Source organism: Pristis pectinata, chromosome 17 (genome assembly GCF_009764475.1).
Source record: "Pristis pectinata isolate sPriPec2 chromosome 17, sPriPec2.1.pri, whole genome shotgun sequence".
NCBI lineage: Eukaryota > Metazoa > Chordata > Chondrichthyes > Rhinopristiformes > Pristidae > Pristis > Pristis pectinata.
In genome coordinates, this window is record NC_067421.1 from 4,392,017 (window position 1) to 4,413,906 (window position 21,890).

General features: G+C 47.9%; 1 protein-coding gene across 2 annotated transcripts in view; it reads left to right on the top strand.

Moving 5' to 3' along the window:
- mmp11a (matrix metallopeptidase 11a) overlaps positions 1-21,890 on the top strand; it is a 72,138-nt gene that overhangs the window by 13,053 nt on the left and 37,195 nt on the right. The window contains exons 3-5 of one of the 2 annotated variants that reach the window (XM_052032578.1): positions 4,896-5,039; positions 10,244-10,377; positions 20,502-20,743. In XM_052032578.1, the coding sequence (XP_051888538.1) occupies positions 4,896-5,039; positions 10,244-10,377; positions 20,502-20,743 (520 nt within the window). The remainder of the gene's footprint in view (positions 1-4,895; positions 5,040-10,243; positions 10,378-20,501; positions 20,744-21,890) is intronic. The other variant, XM_052032579.1, reaches the window with a different exon arrangement.

The window sequence follows — 21,890 nt, forward strand, 5'->3', positions numbered from 1 at the left end:
GTGGTTGTTGAAGGGTCGTATTCTGCGTGGAGGTCGGTGACCAGTGGTGTACCTCCGCGATCTGTACTGGGACCCTTGCTCTTTGTGATTTTTATAAACGACCTGGATGAGGAAGTGGATGGGTGGGTTAGTAAGTTTGCAGATGACACAAAGGTTGGGGGTATTGTGGATAGTTTGGAGGGCTGTCAGAGGTTACAGAGGGACGTAGGTAGGATGCAGAGTTGGGCTGAGAAGTGGCAGATGCAGTTCAACCCAGATAAGTGTGAAGTGGTTCATTTTGGTAGGTCAAATATGATGGCAGAATAAGTATTAATGGTAGGACTCTTGGCGGTGTGGAGGATCAGTGGGATCTTGGGGTCCGAATGCATAGGATGCTCAAAGCAGCTGCGCAGGTTGACTCTGTGGTTAAAAAGGCATATGGTGTATTGTCCTTCATCAATCGTGGAATTGAATTTAGGAGCCGAGAGGTATTGTTGCAGCTATATAGGACCCTGTTCAGACCCCACTTGGAGTACTGTGCTCAGTTCTGGTTGCCTCACTACAGGAATGATGTGGAAGCCATAGAGAGGGTGCAGAGGAGATTTACAAGGATGCTGCCTGGAATGCGGAGCATGCCTTGTGAAAGCAGGTTGAGGGCACTTGGCCTTTTCTCCTTGGAGCGACGGAGGATGAGGGTGGACCTGATAGAGGTGTATAAGATGATGAGAGGTATTGATCGGGTAGATAGTCAGAGGATTTTCCCCAGGGCTGAAATGGTGGCCACAAGAGGACATAGGTTTAAGGTGCTGGGGAGTAGATCTAGAGGAGGTGTCAGGGGTAAGTTTTTTACTCAGAGAGTGGTGAGTGCGTGGAATGGTCTGCCGGAAACGGTGGTGGAGGCTGATACGATAGGGTCTTTCAAGAGACTGTTGGATAGGTACATGGAGCTGAGAAAAATAAGAGGGCTATGGGTAAGCCTAGTAATTTCTAAGGTAGGGACATGTTCGGCACAGCTTTGTGGGCCGAAGGGCCTGAATCGTGCTGTAGGTTTTCTGTGTTTCTGTATCTCCTTTAAAGCTCCTTCCCTTCACCTTAAGCCTGAGCCCTTCTTTTTTTTTGATACTCCTATCATGGGAAAAGATTTTGAACATCCACCCTATCCATACCTCTCATAAACGTATACACCTCTGTCAGCTCACCCCTCGGCCTCCTTTGCTCCGGAGAACACAAGCCCGGCCGATCCAGTCTCTGCCCGTAACTAACGTCCTCCAATCCAGGCAACGTCCTAGTGAATCTCCTCTGCACCCTCTCTAGCACAATCACCTCCTTCCGATCGTGTGGCAACCAGAACTGCACACTATGCCCTGAGTGCACCCTGACCAGTGTTGTTAAGATGCAATGTAACTCCTATGTCATAAGGGCCCAACCTACAAAGGCCAGCGTGCCATACGCCGCCTTCACCTCCCCATCAACCTGCGCCGTCGCTTTCAGGAACTGGGCTTGAACCCCCTACATCTCTCTGTTCCTCACTGTTCCTGTTTGACTTCCCAAAATGCATCAGCTGGCACTCCTGATGCAGCGACTTCACTTGCTTTCTATCTTTGCTAAACATTTTAAACCTTGTATTTAATTTCCATTTCCGGTTTCCACACCCTTGACTCAGGAATTGGCCGTTTATCCGATTCTTGGTGAAGTGCCTATGTCTCCCGTTCCACGGTTGGATCTGGATGTGGTGCAGGAAGGGGAAAAACATTCTCTCACATTTTAACCATTTTTTAACTTACCTCCTGCTCTAAAACTCTTAACTTCCTGCCCATTCATGCTCTTCGTTCCTGTTTAATTTGTATTTGCACGTTTCCAGTCTTCAGAGGCTCCCTCTAGAACCATAGAACCATACAGCACAAAACTGGCCCTTCGGCCCACCATGTTGTGCCGTCCATCAGACCACCCTCACACTATCTAACCCCTTCCTCCCGCATATCCCTCTATCTCACGTTCCTCCATGTGCCTATCCAACAAGCTCTTGAACCTGTTCAATGTATCTGCCTCCACCACCACCCCAGGCAGTGCATTCCATGCACCAACCACTCTTTGGGTGAAAAACCTCCCTCTGACATCTCCCCTGAACCTCCCACCCATAACCTTAAATCCATGCCCTCTCGTCTTGAGCATTGGTGCCCTGGGAAGGAGGCGCTGACTGTCTACTCTATCTATTCCTCTCAATATTTTATATACCTCTATCATGTCTCCTCTCATCCTCCTCCTTTCCAGTGAATAAAGCCCTAGCACCTTAAGCCTCTCATCATATTCAATACTCTCCAATCCAGGCAGCATCCTGGTAAATCTCCTCTGCACCCTCTCCAATGCCTCCACATCCTTCCTATAATGAGGCGACCAGAACTGAACACAATACTCTAAATGTGGCCTAACTAGAGTTTTGTAAAGCTGCATCATCACCTCGCGGCTCTTAAACTCAATCCCACAATTTATGAAAGCCAACATCCCATTGGCCTTCTTAACTGCTCTTTCCACCTGTGAGGCAACTTTCAATGAACTGTGAATATGAACCCCCAGATCCCTCTGCTCCTCCACACTGCCAAGTACCTTGCCATTTACCCAGTACTCTGCCCTGGAGTTTGTCCTTCCAAAGTGTACCACCTCACACTTCTCCGGATTGAACTCCATCTGCCACTTGTCAGCCCAGCTCTGCATCCTATCAATATCCCTCTGTAAGCTCCGACAGCCCTCCACACTATCCACAACACTGCCTATCTTAGTGTCGTCCGCAAACTTACTAACCCAGCCCTCCACCCCCTCATCTAAGTCATCTATAAATATCACAAAAAGTAGAGGTCCCAGAACCGATCCCTGCGGGACACCACTAGTCACTGCCTTCCAATCCGAGGGCACTCCTTCCACCACAACCCTCTGCTTTCTACATGCAAGCCAATTCCTAATCCACACAGCCAAGCTTCCTTGGATCCCTTGGCCTCTGACCTTCTGAAGAAGCCTACCATGAGGAACCTTATCAAATGCCTTACTAAAATCCATGTAAACCACATCCACCACACTGCCCTCATCAATCTTCCTGGTCACCTCCTCAAAGAACTCTATCAGGCTTGTGAGGCAAGATCTTCCCTTCACAAAGCCATGCTGGCTGTCCCTAATCAGTCCATGATTCTCAAGGTGTTCATAAATCCTATCCCTTAGAATCCTTTCTAACAGCTTACCCACCACAGACGTGAGACTCACCGGTCTATAATTCCCTGGCCTATCCCTATTACCTTTTTTGAACAAGGGGACCACATTCGCAACCCTCCAATCCTCCGGCACCGCCCCCGTAGACAACGAGGACTCAAAGATCCTTACCAGTGGTTCAGCAATCTCCTCCCTAGCCTCTCGAAGCAGCCTGGGGAAAATCCCGTCAGGCCCTGGAGATTTATCTGCCTTAATATTATTTAGCAACTTCAACACATCCTCTCTCTTGATATCAACAACCTCGAGAACATTACCCCTACCAGCACTCCCTTCCGCATCATCAAGACCCCTCTCCCAGGTGAATACCGAAGAGAAGTACTCATTCAGAACTTCTCCCACTTCCGCCGCCTCCAGGCAAATTCTCCCACCTTTGTCCTTAATCGGACCTACCTTCACCCTAGCCATCCTCCTACCCTTCACGTACTTGGAAAAAGTCCTTGGGATTTTCCTTAACCCTACTAGCCAAAGCCTTTTCATGTCCCCTTCTAGCTCTCCTCAGCCCTTTCTTAAGTTCCTTCCTCGCTACCCTATATTCCTCACGGGCCCTGTCTGAACCTTGCTGCTTATACCTCACGTATGCTACCTTCTTCTCCCTAACAAGTCGTTCCACCTCTCTCGTCACCCACGGTTCCTTCACCCTGCCATTCCTTCTCTGCCTTACTGGGACATATCTATCCCTAACATCCTGCATAAGATCCCTGAATATCGACCACATCCCCATGGATGTGTAAGATTCATGCGTAAGATTGTTGGAGCAAACTGTGACCGAGTGGATGGGGGTTACTCCAGGACTGAGGGATGTTATGTGGGCACCATGGAGGACACTGCATAAGGATGAATTACATGTTTGTATGGCTGGCTGTGGGAGGTGGCACCTCCAGCTACTGCTGAGTATCATTGACCCACATAACAAGCAATTCAGCACCCAGTGAAATAAGTTTGTCTCCATGAACTGTAACGTTCTTGCATTACAAGTCCCAGTGTATTCTCTGTGTTAGGGCTTTTCTTGTGCAACGGCAGTCACTGGACCTCACCAGCCCAGTGGATCTTCAGAGGATCCAGCTATTGAGATGCATGGTCACTGCTCACTCTACACTTTGGTGGTTCTGCTTAAACTCGTGATTGAGGGTTTTCATCTAAGTAGACTGTGGAAGCTTGAGGCGTGTGGACTTTACCAGCTCCGTTCAACGGACACGGGCGCTGTACCCCAGAGGCTGTCGATTTAAAAAGGCCAGTCACTGAGGTTGAACAGGAACCTGGCGGTATATCGACAAGCCTTCCATGTGTGGTTCATGACTTCACAGAAAGCGGAGGTGTCCACCTCGAACGTCATGAGACTGCAAGGATAGCTTCCCTGAATAAAGTGGCCAAATATGTAGAATGACAATTAGACGAATCCTGAAAAAATGTACAATTTCCCAGTGGCTGCCTGCTGAGTGAGTGGGCATACATTGATTTGTCCCATTGGGGGATGATGTGCAACAGGGTGGTGTGTTGCTGTGTCAGTGGACAGGCGGCAGAAATGAGAGCAGACACAAAGTGTGGGTGAACTCCAGGAGAATCCGGGGCTGCTGGGGTGTGCTGTACACGCCAGTGATTACATGTCAGAGCTCCTCTCGCCCCTCTGCAAACAGTCATTTCATTTTGTTTCCCTCCAGAATTGTACGGTTTCCTTGGCAACTGAGTCAAGTGAAAGTAAGGCGCACCATTGCTGAAGCAGTGAGAATGTGGAGTGATGTCACCCCCTTAACATTCACAGAGGTGCAGGATGCAAGTGCCGATATTATCATTGAATTTACAAGGTAAGAGTTACTGGGAGTTGGGGGAAAGTGAGAGGAGGAGAAAGGCCTCTTCCATACTGCTCACTGTAATTGATGTGAGATCGATGAAAACCCATGAGCCGTTGTACTTGCCTTCCATGAGTAACCAGTCTGAGGTGCCAAATATCCTGCCAACCCTTCCTTGCACAACTGAGTAAGTGCGGTGGTTAGTGTAACGCTATTACAGCGCCAGCGACCCTGGTTCAATTCCCGTGGCTGCCTGTAAGGAGTTTGTACGTTCTCCCCATGTCTGCGTGGGTTTCCTCCGGGTGCTCTGGTTTCCTCCCACATTCCAAAGACGTATGGGTTAGGAAGTTGTGGGCATGCTATGTTGGCGCCGGAAGCGTGGCGACACTTGTGGGCTGCCCTCAGAACACTCTATGTAAAAGATGCATTTCACTGTGTGTAGTGCATGTGACTGATAAAGATATCCTAATCTTATTAGGACATTGGGATCTCTTCTGGGCCAGAGGTGACCTGTACAAGAGGGACGGGTTGCACCTGAACTGCAGGGGGACTGATGTCCTGGCAGGGAGAACTGCTGGAGCTACTTGGAAGGGTTTAAACTAGTCTGGCAATGGGGTGGGACCCAATAATAGTGTGGCAGATGAGTGAGTTGAGGCAAATATGGAAATTGAAGCAAGCAAGTCCATGGTCAGAACAGGTAGGAGCATATTTGGGGGCAAAAGGCAGATGACCTCCAGACGTGGATAGGTACCTGGGAATGGGATATTGTAGTTGAGGGATGGGTAGGACTGGCAGCTCAATGTTCCGGGTACAGATCTCAATGGTAGAGGGAGGAGAGGAGGGGAGGTTTTTGATTAGGGAGAACACCATGGTAGTGCTGAGAGCATACTCCTGGGGAATCGTCCACTGTGGCTATATGGGTGGAACTGAGAAGTAAGAAGGGGATGGTCACTTTGATGGGATTCTACTATAGGCCCCCCAATAGGCGGCGGGAATGAGAGGCGCAAATAAATAGGGAGATGAGAAGTAGCTGTAGGAATAATAGTGTTTTTAACTTCCCGAATATTGACACGGTGAAGGGATTGGATGGGGCCAAATTTGTTCAGTGTGCCCAGGAATGTTTGAAATTGGCGTGTTTAGTACGTTTGCAAGTGACCCTAGAACTGGTAATGTGGTGACAGTGAGGAAGGGTGTCTAAGGTTACGACAGGATATAGATCAAACGGGAAAATGGACAAAGGAATGGCAGACAGAATTTAACTCAGACAAATGCAAAGCGATGCATTTTCAGAAATTAAACTAGGGCAGGACTTGCATGGTAAATGACACGACCCCGGGGTGCATTGTAGGACAGAGCGACCTCGGGATACAAATACATAGTTTCTTGAAAGTGGTGACACAGGTAGACAACACAGAACATAGAACAGTACAGCACAGGAACAGGCTCTTTGGCCCAAATTGTTGAGCTGAACCAATTAAATGCCAAACTAAACTAATCCCTTCTGCCTACACAATGTCCATGTCCCTCCATTCCCTGCACATCCACGTGCCTGTCCAAGAACCTCTTAAATGCCTCGATCATATTTGCCTCCATCACCAACCCTGGCAGCACATTCCAGGCACCCACCACCCTCTGTGTAAAATAAACTTGCCCCGCACATCTCCTTTGAACTTACCCCTTCTGATCTTAAATGTATGCCCTCTAGTATTAGACGTTATACTAGATGTTTCTAGTATAATGTTTAGTAATGTTCTAGAGTATGTAGATATCAAGAGAGAGGATGTGTTGGAGCTGTTAGAAAATATTAGGACAGATAAGTCCCCGGGGCCTGACGGAATATTCCCCAGGCTGCTTCGTGAGGCGAGGGAGGAGATTGCTGAACCGTTGGTTAGGATCTTTGAGTCCTCGTTGTCCACGGGAATGGTACCGGAGGATTGGAGGGTGGCGAATGTTGTCCCCTTATTAAAAAAAAAGGTAGTAGGGATAGTCCAGAGAATTACAGACCAGTGAGCCTTACGTCTGTTGGAAAGGATTCTAAGAGATAGGATCTATGAGCATTTAGAGAATCATGGACTGATTAGGGACAGCCAGCATGGCTTTGTGCAGGGAAGATCTTGCCTCACAAGCCTGATAGGGTTCTTTGAGGAGGTGACCAGGAAGATTGATGAGGGTAGTATAGTGGATGTGGTCTACATGGATTTTAGTAAGGCGTTTGACAAGGTTCCACATGGTAGGCTTCTTCAGAAGGTCAGAGGCCAAGGGATCCAGGGTGGCTTGGCCGTGTGGATTCAGAAATGGCTTGCCTGTAGAAAGCAGAGGGTTGTGGTGGAGGGAGTGCATTCGGATTGGAGGGCTGTGACTAGTAGTGTCCCACAAGGATCGGTTCTGGGACCTCTACTTTTTGTGATATTTATTAATGACTTAGATGAGGGGGTGGAAGGCTGGGTTAGCAAGTTTGCAGATGACACAAAGATCGGTGGTGTTGTGGATAATGTGGAGGGCTGTCAAAGCTTACAGAGGGATAATGATAGGTTGCAGAGCTGGGCTGACAAGTGGCAGATGGAGTTCAATCCAGAGAAGTGTGAGGTAGTACACTTTGTAAGGACAAACTCCAAGGCAGAGTACAAGGCAAATGGCAGGATTCTGGGCAGTGTAGAGGAGCAGAGGGATCTGGGGGTCTGTATCCACAGATCACTGAAAGTCGCCTCACAGGTGGATAGGGTAGTTAAGAAAGTTTATGGGATATTAGCTTTCATAAGTCGTGGGATCGAGTTTAATAGCCGCGAAGTAATGATGCAGCTTTACAAAGCTCTGGTTAGACCGCACTTAGAGTACTGTGTCCAGTTCTGGTCGCCTCATTATAGGAGGGATGTGGAAGCATTGGAAAGGGTGCAGAGGAGATTTACCAGGTTGCTGCTTGGATTAGAGAGTATGGATTATGAGGAGAGACTGAAGGAGCTTGGGCTGTTCTCACTGGAGAGGAGGAGGATGAGGGGAGATATGATAGAGCTGTACAAGATATTAAGAGGAATAGATAGAGTGGACAGCCAGTGCCTCTTTCCCAGGGCACCAATGCTCAATACAAGAGGGCACGGCTTTAAGGTAATGGGTGGGAAATTCAAGGGAATGTCAGAGGGAGGTTTTTCACCCAGAGAGTGGTTGGTGCATGGAATGCGCTGCCTGGGGTGGTGGAGGCTGATATGTTGGTCAAGTTCAAGAGATTGTTAGATAAGCATATGGAGGAATTTAAGATAGAGGGATATGTGGGAGGAAGGGGTTAGATAGTCTTAGGTGTGGTTTGAAGGCCGGCACAGCATGGTGGGCCGAAGGGCCTGTATTGTGCTGTATTGTTCTATGGTTCTATTACGACCCTGGGAAAAAGATACTGGCTGTCTACTCTATCTGTGCCTCTCATAATCTTATAAACTTCTATCAGGTCTCCCTTCAGCCTCTGCTGCTCCAGAGAAAACAACCCAACCTCTCCTTACAGCACATTCCCTCTAATCCAGGCAGCATCCTGGTGAACCTCCTCTGCACCCTCTCCAAAACCTCCACATCCTTCCTGTAATGGGGTGACCAGAACTGAAAGCAATGCTGCAGATGTGGCCTAACCAGAGTTATAAAGCTACAATGGAACTTCCTGATTCTGGAACTCAGCACCTTGGCTAATAAAGACAAGCATGCCACACGCCTGATTTACCCCCTATCACTTTCAGAGAGCTATGGACTTAGATCCCTGTGTACATCGAAGTTCTTAAGAGTCCTGCCATTAACACTGTACTATTCCTTTACATTTGATCTCCCAAAGTACAACACCTCACACTTGGCTGGTTTAACCTCCACCTGCCATTTCTCTGCCAGTATCTGCAACTGATCTATATTCCACTACATCCTTTGGCAATCTCCTACACTATCCACAACAATCTTTGTATCATCTGCGAATTTAGCAACCCGCCCATCCACGTTTTCATCCAAGTCATTTATATACATCACTGACAGCAGAGGTCCCAGTACAGATCCCTGCGGAACACCACGTCATGGACCTCCAGCCAGAATAAGTCTGGGACCTTGTCAATTGCCTTGCTAAAATCCATGTAGAGAACGTCCACAGCTCTACCTTTGTCACCTCCTCGAAAAACTCAGTCAAGTTAGTAAGACGTGACTTGCCCTGCACAAAGCCATGCTGACTGTCCCTAATTAAATCCTATCTCCAAGAATCCTCTCCAAAACCTTCCCTACCACTGACGTGAAACTCACGGGTCTATGATTTCCATGATTATCCCTATATCTTTTGTTGAATAATGGAACAACATCAGTCCTTCGGGACCTCACCTGTGGCAAGAGAAAGCACGAAGATCTTGGTCGAGCTCCCAGCAGTCTCATCTCTTGCCTCTCTTAATATATCTCATCAGACCCTGGGGACTTATTCAACTTAATATTCTTCAGGAGACCCAACACTACCTCCTCCTTTATCTCCAATTGCTGCAGCATATTAGCACGCTCCACACTGATCTCACTGTCCTCCACGTCCTTCTCCTTGGTGAACAGTGACGTAAAGTACATCCTCTTGTCTCCAAGCGCATGTTCCCTCCTTGGTCCTTCAGTGGTCCTACCCTCTCCCTAGTTATCCTCTAGCTCTTGTATGTATAGAATGCCTTGGGATTCTCTTTAATACTACTTGTCAAGGACTTTTCATGGTCCTTCCTGGCTCTCCTAATTCCCTTATTGAGTTCTGTGCTGTGCTGTACTATTCTATTCTATGCTCTGAGGTTAAGCTGCTCAGTTTAGGAATGTGCTCGGCTTATGGGTCCAAAAACTAAATGCAGTGAGGAGCAGGCTCTGTCCTTCAGAGACCAAAGCCCATCTTGTTATCGAAGAGCTTTGTGTTGACATTCAGTCGTTTCATTAACCTCCTAGCTCCTTGACATTTTCGAAAAGGCTCCTCTTCAGTCCTGAAACATTGTGGCACCTTCCTGCCCTTCCCTGCGTTGCCCTATGTCTCCATCGCACTGTTGGTGTTGGGTGCAGGGCATTCACCCCCTCAACCTTGTTAAACAGACAGTGCTGATCTGTGCCTCAGATCCACTGATCTGCCATGGGGCCCTCAGTGGCCCTGTCGATATGTTTGTGTCTTCGGTGTTTTCCCACTGTTAATGTTGGGAAATGTTTTGTCTGCATCCCAATGTAATGACATCGGGTTCTCCCTCTTCACATTGCAGGTATTGGCATGGAGATAACCTGCCATTTGACGGGCCAGGTGGGGTGCTGGCACATGCCTTCTACCCCCAGACCCCGCAGGAGGGAGACATTCACTTGGACTACGATGAGCTGTGGACCACAGACAGTGACAAGGGTAGGTGAAAGTGACTGTATCCTGACAGTAGATCACAGAGTGTTATCTACACAGAGGATGAAGTTGTGCAGCGAGGTGCCCAGTTTGCCCCAGGTTGGAGGTCCTGCAATGCAGCAGCCTGATGCAGCCAAGTCCTCAACACCTGGTTTCACCAGTAAAACAGCCCACAGTCTGACACTCACTCCAACTAACCCCCCCCCCCCCCCCCACTACCCCCATGGCCTCTCTTGCAGTGGTCTCATGAAGTGGGGGTATCTGCAGAGGATATTCACCAGGATGTGTCCGGGGATGGAACGTTTCAGTTGAGAAGAGGGGACTTCAGAGACGTTCCAAATTAAGGGTCACATATGAGGCAGGTGTGAGGAAACTGTTCACCATTGCAGAGGTGTCTACAACTAAACAGCATGAGTTTTAGGTAAGGGGTGGGGGAGAGGTTTACAGAGGATCTAAGAAGGAGAGTGGTTGGAACCTAGAACGCACTGCCTGAGAGGGTGGGGAAGGCAGAGAGACAACAGTGCAGAAATATCTGGATGAGCACTTGCATGGAAAGCGGTGGACCAAGTGCTGGTAAATGGGATTCATGTCAATGGGAACCTGATGCTCATCGTGGGCCAAAGGTCTTGTTACTGTGCTGTGTAGAACACACAACACGATAGAATCAAGATCAAAGCACGTGGAATTGCAGGATGGGTCGGTTAGGTTGACAGACAGGAAAGAGCGAGAATAAATGGGTCTGTTTTTCAGGTGGAGACTAACGGGGAACCTCAGCTATTCACCATCCACATCAGCGGTCAGGATGGAGGAAACAGGAGGCCATACTTCTACCAATGACACGGTGGCACAGTGGGAGAGCCGCTGCCTCACAGCTCCAGCAACCCGGCTTCGAAGCTGATCTCTGGTGCTGTCTGTGTGGAGTTTGCATGTTCCCCCGGGACTGTTGCTTCCAGGTGCTCAGGTTTCCTGCCGTGCAGGTTGGTAGATTAATTGGCCACTGTAACTTGCCCTGAGTGTCTGGATGAGTGGTAGAATCCAGGGGGAGTTGATGTGGGGAGAATGAAATGGGGTTGGTGGGGACGGGTGCTTGATGCCCAATGCAGACATGTCGGGAAGGAGGGTGCAGGGTGAGTCTGTGACGCCACTGGGTGGCATCGTGTTGAAGACACAGAGGCGATTTAGACAAGTTCAGTGAGTGGCAGATGCAGAATAAGGTGGCAAATGTGAACTTCCCCACTTCATAGAACACAGCAGTACAGCACAGGAACAGGCCCTTCGGCCCACCATGTCTGTGCCGACCATGATATTGATTTAAACTAATCCCACCTGCTTGCATGTGGTACATATCCCTCCACTCCCTGCCCGTCCATGTATCTGTCTAAATGCCACTCAAACGTTGCCCTTGCATCTGCTTCCTCTGGCAGCCTGTTCCAGGCACCGACACCTCTCCGTGTAAAAACAAAACTTGCCTCGTAAATCTCTCCTCATGATCGGCAATACAGTCCTGATGCAGTGTCTCGACACAAAACATCAATAATTCCTCCCCGGCCCCCCCCCCCCCCCCCCAAACAGATGCTGCTCGACCTGCTGAGTTCCTCCAGCAGTTTGTTTGTTGCTCCAGATTCCAGCATCTGCAGTCTCGTGTGTACCACTGTATCTGCTGGTGGTGTCACTTTTAGGGAGCGATGGACATCACCCAAGATCTCTCCATGCATCCTGAGGGTCCTGCATTTACTGCATACTTCCCTCTTGCATTTGACCTCCCAAAGTGCAACACCTCACACTTGTCCGGATTCAACTCCATCTGCTGTTTCTCTGCCTACATTTCCAACTGTTCCATGTCATAGAACCGTAGAACACTACAGCGCAGAAAACAGGCCATTCTGCCCTTCTAGTCTGTGCTGAAATTTTATTCCGCTAGTCCCATTGACCTGCACCCAGTCCATAACCCTCCAGACCTCTCCCATCCATGTATCTATCCAATTTATTCTTAAAACTCAAGAGTGAGCCCGCATTTACTACATCAGATGGCAGCCCGTTCCACAGTCCCACCACTCTTTGAGTGAAGAAGTTCCCCCAAATGTTCCCCCAAACCTTTCCCCTTTCACCCTAAAGCCATGTCCTCTCGTACTTATCTCTCCTAATCTAGGTGGAAAGAGCCTGCTCGCATTTACTCTGTCTATACCTCATCATTTTGTAAACCTCTATCAAATCTCCCCTCATTCTTCTGTGCTTCAAGGAATGAAGTCCTAACCTGTTCAATCTTTCCCTGTAACTCAACTCCTGAAGACCCGGCAACATTCTAGTAAATCTCCTCTGCACTCTTTCAATCTTACTGGTATCCTTCCTATAGTTAGGTGACCAGAACTGCACACAATACTCCAAATTTGGCCTCACCAATGCCTTATACAACCTCACTATAACATCCCAACTCCTGTACTCAATACTTTGATTTATGAATGCCAAGATGCCAAATATCCTGCTGAATCCTTTGACAACCTTTCTCAATATCCACAACTCTGTCGATTTTCAGTTGGAAAGAAACAAAAGGCAGAGTATTATTTAAATGGTGATAGGATCTGGATGACACTAGTCACTAAAATCAAACATGCAGGTGAAGCAAGTAATTTAGGTACATGATATATTGGCCTTCATTGAAAGGGATTTTGAGTGCAGAAGCAAGGAAGTCTGCTGCAGTTATACCTGGTGTTGGTGAGACTACATCTGGAGTATTGTGTGTAGTTCCAGTCTCCTCACCAAACAAATCATCTACTTGTCACAGTGGAGTGCAGCAAAGGATCACGAGGGATTCCTGCAATAGGTCCGTCATTGAGGAAAAATTAGAGAGGGTGCAGAAGAGGTTCACCAGGATGCTGCCTGGATTAGAGTGTATGGAACATGAGATGCTTAAGGTGGAGGCTTTATTCACTGGAAAGGAGGAGGATGAGAGGAGACATGATAGAGGTATATAAAATATTGAGAGGAATAGATAAAGTAGACAGTCAGCGCCTCCTTTCCAGGGCACCAATGCTCAAGACAAGAGGGCATGGCTTTAAGGTTATGGGTGGGAGGTTCAGGGGAGATGTTGGGGGAGGTTTTTCACCCAGAGAGTGGTTGGTGCATGGAATGCATTGCCTGGGGTGGTGGTAGAGGCAGATACATTGGACAGGTTCAAGAGTTTGTTGGATAGGCTCATGGAGGAATGTGTGATAGAGGGATATGCAGGAGGGAAGGGTTAGATAGTGTGAGGGTGGTTTGATGGACGGCACAACATGGTGGGCCGAAGGGCCTGTTTTGTGCTGTATGGTTCTATGCTTTTCTCCACGGATACTGCCTGGCCTGCTGAGTTCCTCCAGCATCTTGTTTTTTTTCCACTTTTTTTTAAAGATACCTAAAGGGTAAGAGAGGCAAGAGTGGACTGCTTGAAAATGAGGCTGGAGAAGCAGTAATGGGGAACAGGGAAGTAGTGGAGGATTTACATAAGTACTTTGTGTCAGTCTTCACAGTGGAAGACACCAGTAACATGCCAGAAATCCAAGAGTCGGGGCCAAGGTAAGTGTACTGGCCATTACTAAGGAGAAGGTGATGGGGAAGCTGAAAGGCCTGAAGGTGGATAAATCACCTGGACCGGATGGACTACACGCTAGAGTTCTGAAAGAGGTAGCTGAAGAGATTGTGGAGGCAATATTCGAAATCTTTCAAGACTCACTGGGATCAGGGAGGGTCCCATAGGACTGGAAACTCACAGATATGACACCGCTGTTTAAGATGGGAGGGAGGCAAAAGAAAGGAAATTATAGGCCAGTTAGCCTGACCTCGGTGGTTGGTAAGATTTTAGAGTCCATTACTAAGGACAAAATTTCAGAGTACTTGGAAGTACATAATAAAATAGGGTGAACTCAGCGTGGTTTTGGTAAGGGGAGATCTTGCCTGACAAATCTGTTAGAATTTTTTGAGGAGGTAACAAGCAGGATAGACAAAGGAGAGTTGGTGGACATTATTTTCTTGGATTTTCAGAGGGCCTTTGACGTGGTGCCGCACATGAGGCTACTAAACAAGGTAAGAGCTCGTGGTGTTTGAGGCAAGGTACCAGCATGGATAGAAGATTAGCGGCCTGGCAGAAGGCAGAGAGTGGGGATAAAGGTGTCCTTTCAGGACAGCTGCCGGTAAGATAAGATTTCTTTATTAGTCACACAGTGAAATGCATCTTCTGCGTAGAGTGTTCTGGGGGCAGCCCGCAAGTGTCGCCATGCTTCCGGCGCCAACATAGCATGCCCACAACTTCCTAACCCGTACGTCTTTGGAATGTGGGAGGAAACCGGAGCACCTGGAGGAAACCCACACACAGGGAGAACGTACAAACTCCTTACAGACAGCGGCCGGAATTGAACCCGGGTCACTGGCGCTGTAATAGTGTTATGCTAACCACTACACTATTAGTGGGATTCTGCAGGGGTCAGTGTTGGGACCACAACTTTTCACTTCATACATTAATGATCTGGATGAAGGAACGGCCTTGTGGCCAAGTTTGCAGACGATAGGTGGAGGGACAGGTAGTGTTGCGGAGGCAGGGAGTCTGCAGAAGGACTTGGACAGGTTGGGAGAATGGGCAAAGAAGTGGCAGATGGAATACAGGGTAGGGAAATGTGGGGTTATGCACCTTGGTAGGAAGAATAAAGTTGTCAACTATTTTCTAAATGGGGAGAGAATTCAGAAATCGGAGGCATAAAAGGACTTGAGAGTCCTGGATCAGGATTCCCTTAAGGTTAACTTGCAGGTTGAGTTGGTAGTAAGGAAGGCAGATGCAATGTTAACACTTATTTCAAGAGGACTAGAATGTAGAAGCAAGGATGTACTGTTGAGGCTTTTATAAGGTGCCGGGCAGACCACATTTGGAATATTGTGAGCAATTCTGGGCCCCGTATGTAAGGAAGGATGTGCTGGCCCTGGAGAAGGTCCAGAGGAGGTTCACATGAATGATCCCAGGAATGAAAGGATTAATGTATGAGGACTGTTAGATGTCTCTGGGCCTGAACTCACTGGAGTTTAGAAGGATGAGGGGAACCTCATTGAAACCTTCCAGATACTGAAAGGCCTGGATAGAGTGGACATGGAGAGGATGTTTCCATCAGTGGGAGAGTCCAGGATCTGAGGGCACATCCTCAGAATAAAGGGACGTCCCTTCAGAACTGAGATGAGAAGGAATTTCTTCAGCCAGAGGGTGGTGAATCTGTGGAATTTGTTGCCACAGAGGGCTGTGGGAGGCCAAGTCATTGGGTGTACTTAAGGCAGAAATTGATAGGTTTTTGATTGGTAAGGGGGTTAAGGGTTATAGGGAGAAGGCAACAGAGTGGGGTTGAGAAAAAAAATCAGCCATGATTGAATGGGGGGCAGACTCGATGGGCTGAATGGCCTAATTCTGCTCCTGTGTCTTACGAAGAGTTTTAGCCAGGTGGTCACACCTAATCTGCAGGCAGCAGGTAGTTGGTGACCACCAGCAAAGGTAGAGGGAGCAGGCAGACTGCAGGATTCCACTGTGGCCTTAGGTCATCCCCCCAGCAGTATCCAATCAGGGCACAGCAGCAGCAGCCAGGTCAGCGGCACTGTGATGGGCTCTGAGGCTCAGGAGAGAAGGGTAAGGTCGGGCAGAGCAACAGCGAAAGGAAATTCGACAGTGAGGGGACAGACCGGTGACCCTGTATCAGTGAAAGACATCAGGATGGTGTGTTGCCTTGCAGCGCTAGGGTCGAGGATGTCCTGAAGTGGCTGCAGAACATTCTCAAGGGGGAGGGTGAGCAGCCAGAGGCCGTGGTGCACATTGGCACCAATGACAAAGGTAGAAAGGGGGAAGAGGTCCTGTATAGTGAGTAGAGGGAGGTAGGAAAGAGGCTGAAGAGCAGGTCCTCGAAGACAGTAATTTCTGGATTACTCCCGATGCCACGTGCCAGTCAAGGCAGGAATAGAAAGATAGAACAGATGAATGTGTGACTGAGGAACTGGTGCAGGGGGTAATGTTTCAAGTTCTTGTATCATTGGAACCTCTTTTGGGGCAGGGGTGACCTGTACAAGAGGGACAGGTTGCACCTGAACTGGAGGGGAATAAATATCCTGGCTAGTGCTACTTGGGAAGGTTTAAACTATTTTGGCAGTGGGGGAACCAGAGCAGCAGGTCAGAAAGTGGAGAGATTGAGAGGACGGTAGATGTCAGGGCCAGTAAGTCTGTGAGGAAGGACAGACAGGAGCAAGGAAATACACAAATAGATGGACGGGTTGAAGTGTGTTTAGTTTAATGCTGGGAGTATTAGGGGTAAGAGTGATGAACTTAGAGCATGGATCAGTGCATGGAACTGTGATGTTGTGGCCATTACAGAGACTTGGTTGAGAGAGGGACAGGCTGGATGCTTAATGTTCCAGGGTTTGACATTTTAGAAAAGAAAGAGGTAAAAGGGGGTTGGGGGGGAAGTTGCACTAGTTGGACAATTTCGCAGCTGCTGTCAGAGGGGACATAATGGGGGGCTTGTTCCTTGAGTCTGTATGGGTAGAACTCAAGAATAAGAAAGCTGCAATCACTCTGATGGGGTCATACTGCAGACCCCCAGTAGCCACCAGGACATTGTGGAACAGATATACAGGCAGATTAGGGAAAGGTGTAATAACAACACGGTTGTTGTCATGGGTAACTTCAACTTCCCCAATATAAACTGGCATCTCCTAAGTGCACGAGGTTTAAACGGGACAGAATTTGTTAGATGCATCCAGGGGAGTTTCTTAAATCACTATGGAGATAAGTCCAACGAGAGGAGGGGCAGTACTGGACCTGGTGTTGGGTAATGAGCCTGGACAGGTGACTGACCTTTCAGTGGGAGAACATTTAGGGAACAGTGATCAGAACTCTAAGTTTTAAGATATCTATGAATAAGGATAAGTATGGACCTTGTGGGAGAGTATTAAATAGGAGCATGGCAAATTACAAGAGTATTAGGCAGGAGCTAGGGAGAGTTAATTGGGAACAGCTGTTTTTGGGCAAGTCCACATCTGACACGTGGAGGGTGTTTAAAAACCAACTGCACAGAGTACAGGACAGGGATGTTCCAGTAAGAAGGAGGGACAAGGATGGCAAGGTAAGGGAACCTTGGATGTCAAGAGAGGTGGTGAATTTATTCAGGAAGAAAAAGGAAGTATATGTAAGATTTAGGAAGCTAAAATCAAACAGGGCCCTTGAGGATTATAAAGAAGCTAGGAAAGAACTCATGAAGGGAGTTAGGAGAGCCAGGAGGCACCATGAAAAGTCCTTGGCAAGTAGGATTAAAGAGAATTCCAAGGCATTCTACACCTACATTAAGAGCAAGATGGTAGAACCACTCAAGGATAAAGGAGGGATAATGGGTTTGGGAGGCGGAGGATGTGGGCGAGTTCCAAAATGAGTACTTTGCATCAGTATTTACCAAGGAGACGGATGTGGAGGATCATGAGATCAGTGTGGAGTGTGCTAATATGCTCAGGCATTTTAAGATAAAGAAATGGTAATGCTTGGTCTCCTGAAGAACATTAAGGTGGTTAAGTCCCAGGGTCTGATGGGGATATACCCCAGGTTATTGAGAGATCCAAGAGATGAGATTGCTGGGGCCTTGACGAGGATCTTTTTTCCTCTCTAGCTACAGGTGAGGTCCCAGAAGACTGGCGAGTAGCTAATGTTGTTCTGTTGTTTAAGAATAGAAATAGGGATAATCCTGGAAACTATAGATCAGTGAGTGAGGGATTCTTAGGGATAGGATTCATGAACATTTGGAAAACCATGGCCTGATTAGGGAGAAGTCAGCATGGCTTTGTGCGGGGCAAGTCATGTCTTACAAACTTGATTGAGTTCATTGAGGACGTGATGAAGATGATTGATGAGGGTAGAGCTGTGGATGTTGTCTACATTGACTTTAATACGGTGTTTGACAAGGTCCCACATAGTAGGTTCATCCAGAAGATTGAGACAAATTGGATCCATGGTGATTTGGCTGTTTGGATTCAGAATTGGCTTGTCCATAGAAGACAGATGGTAGTGGTCGATGGGACTTATTCCGGCTGGAGGTCCATGACCAGTGGTGTTCTGCAGGGGTCCATACTGGGACCTCTGCTGTTTGTGATGTATGCAAATGATCTGGATGAAAATGTGGTTGGGTGGGTTGGTAAGTTCACAGACAATACAAAGATAGGTGGTGTTGTGGATAGTGCAGAAGGTTGCCAAAGGATACAGTGGGATATAGATCAGTTGCAGATATGGGCAGAGAAATGGGAGATGGAGTTTAATCCGGCCGAATGTGAGGTGTTGCACTTTGGGAGATCAAATGTAAAGGGACAGTACACAGTTAATGGCAGGACCCTTAAAAGTGTTGATGTACAGAGGGACCTTGGGTCCAAGTCCATAGCTCCCTGAAAGTGGCTGCCCAGGTTGATAGGGCAGTAAAAAAGGCGTTTGGCATGCTTGCCTTTATTATTCGAGGCACTGAGCTCAAGAGTCAGGAAGTTGTTGCAGCTTTATGAAACTCTAATATGGCCACATCTGGACTATTGCATTCAATTCTGGTCTCCCCATTATAGGAAGGATGTGGAGTTTGTGGAGAGGGTGTAGAAGAGGTTCACCAGGATGCTGCCTGGATTAGAGGGCATGTGCTAAAAGGAGAGGTTGGACAAAGTTGGGTTGTTTTCTCTGGAGCGACGGAGGCTGAGGGGAGACCTGAGAGGTTTTTTTTAGATTATGAGAAGCATAGATAGAGTAGACAGCCGGTATCTTTTTCCCAGGGTCAAAATGTCTGACATGCATGCATTTAAGTTGAAAGGGGGTAAGTTTAAAGGAGATGTGTGGCACAAGATTTTTTGCACAGAGAGCGGTGGGTGCCTGGAATACAATAGAGGGGTTTAAGAAACTCTTGGATAAACACATGAATATGCAGAGAGTGGAGGGATATGGACATTGTGTAAGCAGAAGGGATTAGTTTCGTTCGATGTTGAATTACTAGTTATTAGTTCAGCACAACATGATGGGCCAAAGGCCTTGTTCCTGTGCTGTACTGTTCTGTGTTGTAGAACCTAGTAGGAACCCACCACAGAGGCAAGTCCTCCTGCCATGGATTACCCCTTTTCTTCTACATTCTTCCACTCGATGCACAATCTGCTACAATGTGAAGTCCCTGCCTTTACTCTTCCATTGACCTTATCCTGATCCTTTTCCATAACTGCCTTGAAACTTTGAGTTATGGTCATTATCTTCAAAGTCTCCCTGACACTTCACCCACTTGGCCAGCTACATTCCCCATGATTTGGTCAGTCCTGCACTGCTGTCACTGAACTATTTATGTACTTGCTCTAAAAGCTCTCCTGAATGCACTTTAAAGATCCCACCCCTCTCCCCTTTCACACTAAAGCGATCACTGTAAGTACTGGCAAAGCTGAAATCCCCACTACTGCGTTCTTTCACCTCTGTAATTTGTCCACAGACCTGCTCCTCAATCTCATGCTGACTGTTAGTTGGCCTGTTCTGTTCTCCCAGCAAAGTGATCATCCCCTTTTGTGGAAGAGTTCTATCCATGCGGCCTCAGTTGAAGAGCGTTCTCGGATATCCACCTTCAGTACTGCAGTAGTGGATTCCTTAATCAATGTTGTATCAATGCATCCCCCTCTCACGCTGAAGGTTCGATATCCCAAAATATCGAGTTGCCAGTCCTGCCCTTATTTCAACCTTGTCTCTGTGATGGCAACAATATCATATTTACATGTGTTGATCAGTGCTCTTATTCCTGACAGGGATTCCCTGGCTGGGTGGGGTCGATCCAAGGATAGACATTTAGGAGTGAGGTAGACAAATGTCTTCCTCAGAGGTGAGCCGATGGAATCGTCTGCCACAGAAGGTGGGGGGGGACAAGTCGGTATTCTGGGAATTTGAACATTCAGCGTGAGAGGGGGATGCATTGGTACAACATTGATTAAGGAATCCGTTACAAGTCACTGATTGTTTTTGAGGAGGAGGTAGATTTCTGGACACAAAAGGTACCAAGGAGGAGTGTCGAGGGCAGGAGAGTGCTGTAAATGTTACTGTGCATATCCTGACAGACACCAACCCTGATCCTCTGCTCTGTGAACAGGTATTGATCTCCTACACGTGGCAGCTCACGAGTTTGGCCACGTCCTTGGCCTGCAACACTCACAGGTCCCAAAGTCTCTGATGGCACCGTTCTACACTTTCCGCTACCCACCGAGTCTGGCAGAGGACGACAGACAGGGGATCCAGTACTTGTACGGCCAGGCTCAGCACAAAGGAAGCAGCTTCTCCGATCAGGACACCGAAATGAACGAGTTGCCCAGCCTTGGCTCTCCAGGAAAAGAGGTACAATGGGATGAACCTTGCATCACAGGAGGCAGGGCCAGGAGTGGCCCATCCGGGTCCCCACCATTCACGTTAGGTCATCCATGGATCAACCCCATTGCTCAGCCTTGTCTCAAACCCCTTCCTCAGGAAAGATCTATTGCTATCAGTTGTCCAATAACTGCCGGTGTCCTCAGCTCCTCTGGGTAGCTCCACTGTCCAGCACGCTGTGTGCATGAAATGTGCTTCTCGATTTCACTTTGTCAGTAACAGCCACACGAGGTGTAAGTGACCACAGTAATGATTCAACGGGACAAGATGAATTGCTCCCATGATACTGAGGGAATTTAAATTAAGGAAGCTAATGTTTAAAAAAAGAAACTGGAATTGGTTACACTAATAACAAAGTCATTGAGCTCCAGTAAAACTCTTACTCGCAGCAGAATGTTTGGCCGACTTGACTCTGAACCCATCCTCACGAGCCCTGACCAGGCACTCAGTTGCATCAAAACATGTCAGTAAAACTAGTTGGACCCACTGTATCAAACTGGCACCCAACTCGGTCAGAGTCAGTTATACAGCAAGGGAAAAGACCTTTCAGCCCAACTTGTCCATGCCGACCAAGTTCCCTACCAGAGCAGGTCCTAGTTGCCTGCACTTGGCCCATATCCCTCTAAATCTTTGCTATCCATGTACTTGTCTAAATGTCTTTTAAACATTGTAACTGTACCTGCCTCTACCACTTCCTCTGGCAGCTCGTTCCATACACCCACCAACCTCTGTGTGAAAAACTTGCCCCTCAAGTCCCCTTTAAATCTTTCCCTTCTCACCTTAAACCTTTGCAAAGGGCAAAGACTCCCCGACCCTAGGAAAAAGACTGTCACCTAATCAATGCCCCTCATGGTTTCTTAAACCTCGATTAGGTTACCCCTGAGCTCCCTGCGCTCCAGGGAGAAAAGCCCCTGTCTATCCACTCTCATAACTCAAGCCCTCCAGTACCGGCAACATCCTTGTGAATCTTTTCTGCACCATTTCCAGCTTAATGACGTCCTTCCTATAGCTGGCTGCACACAGTTCTCCAAGTGTGGTCTTACCAACATCTTGTTCAGTTGTAGCATGACATCCCAACTCCTGTACTCAGTGCCCTGACTGATGAAGGTAAGTGTGC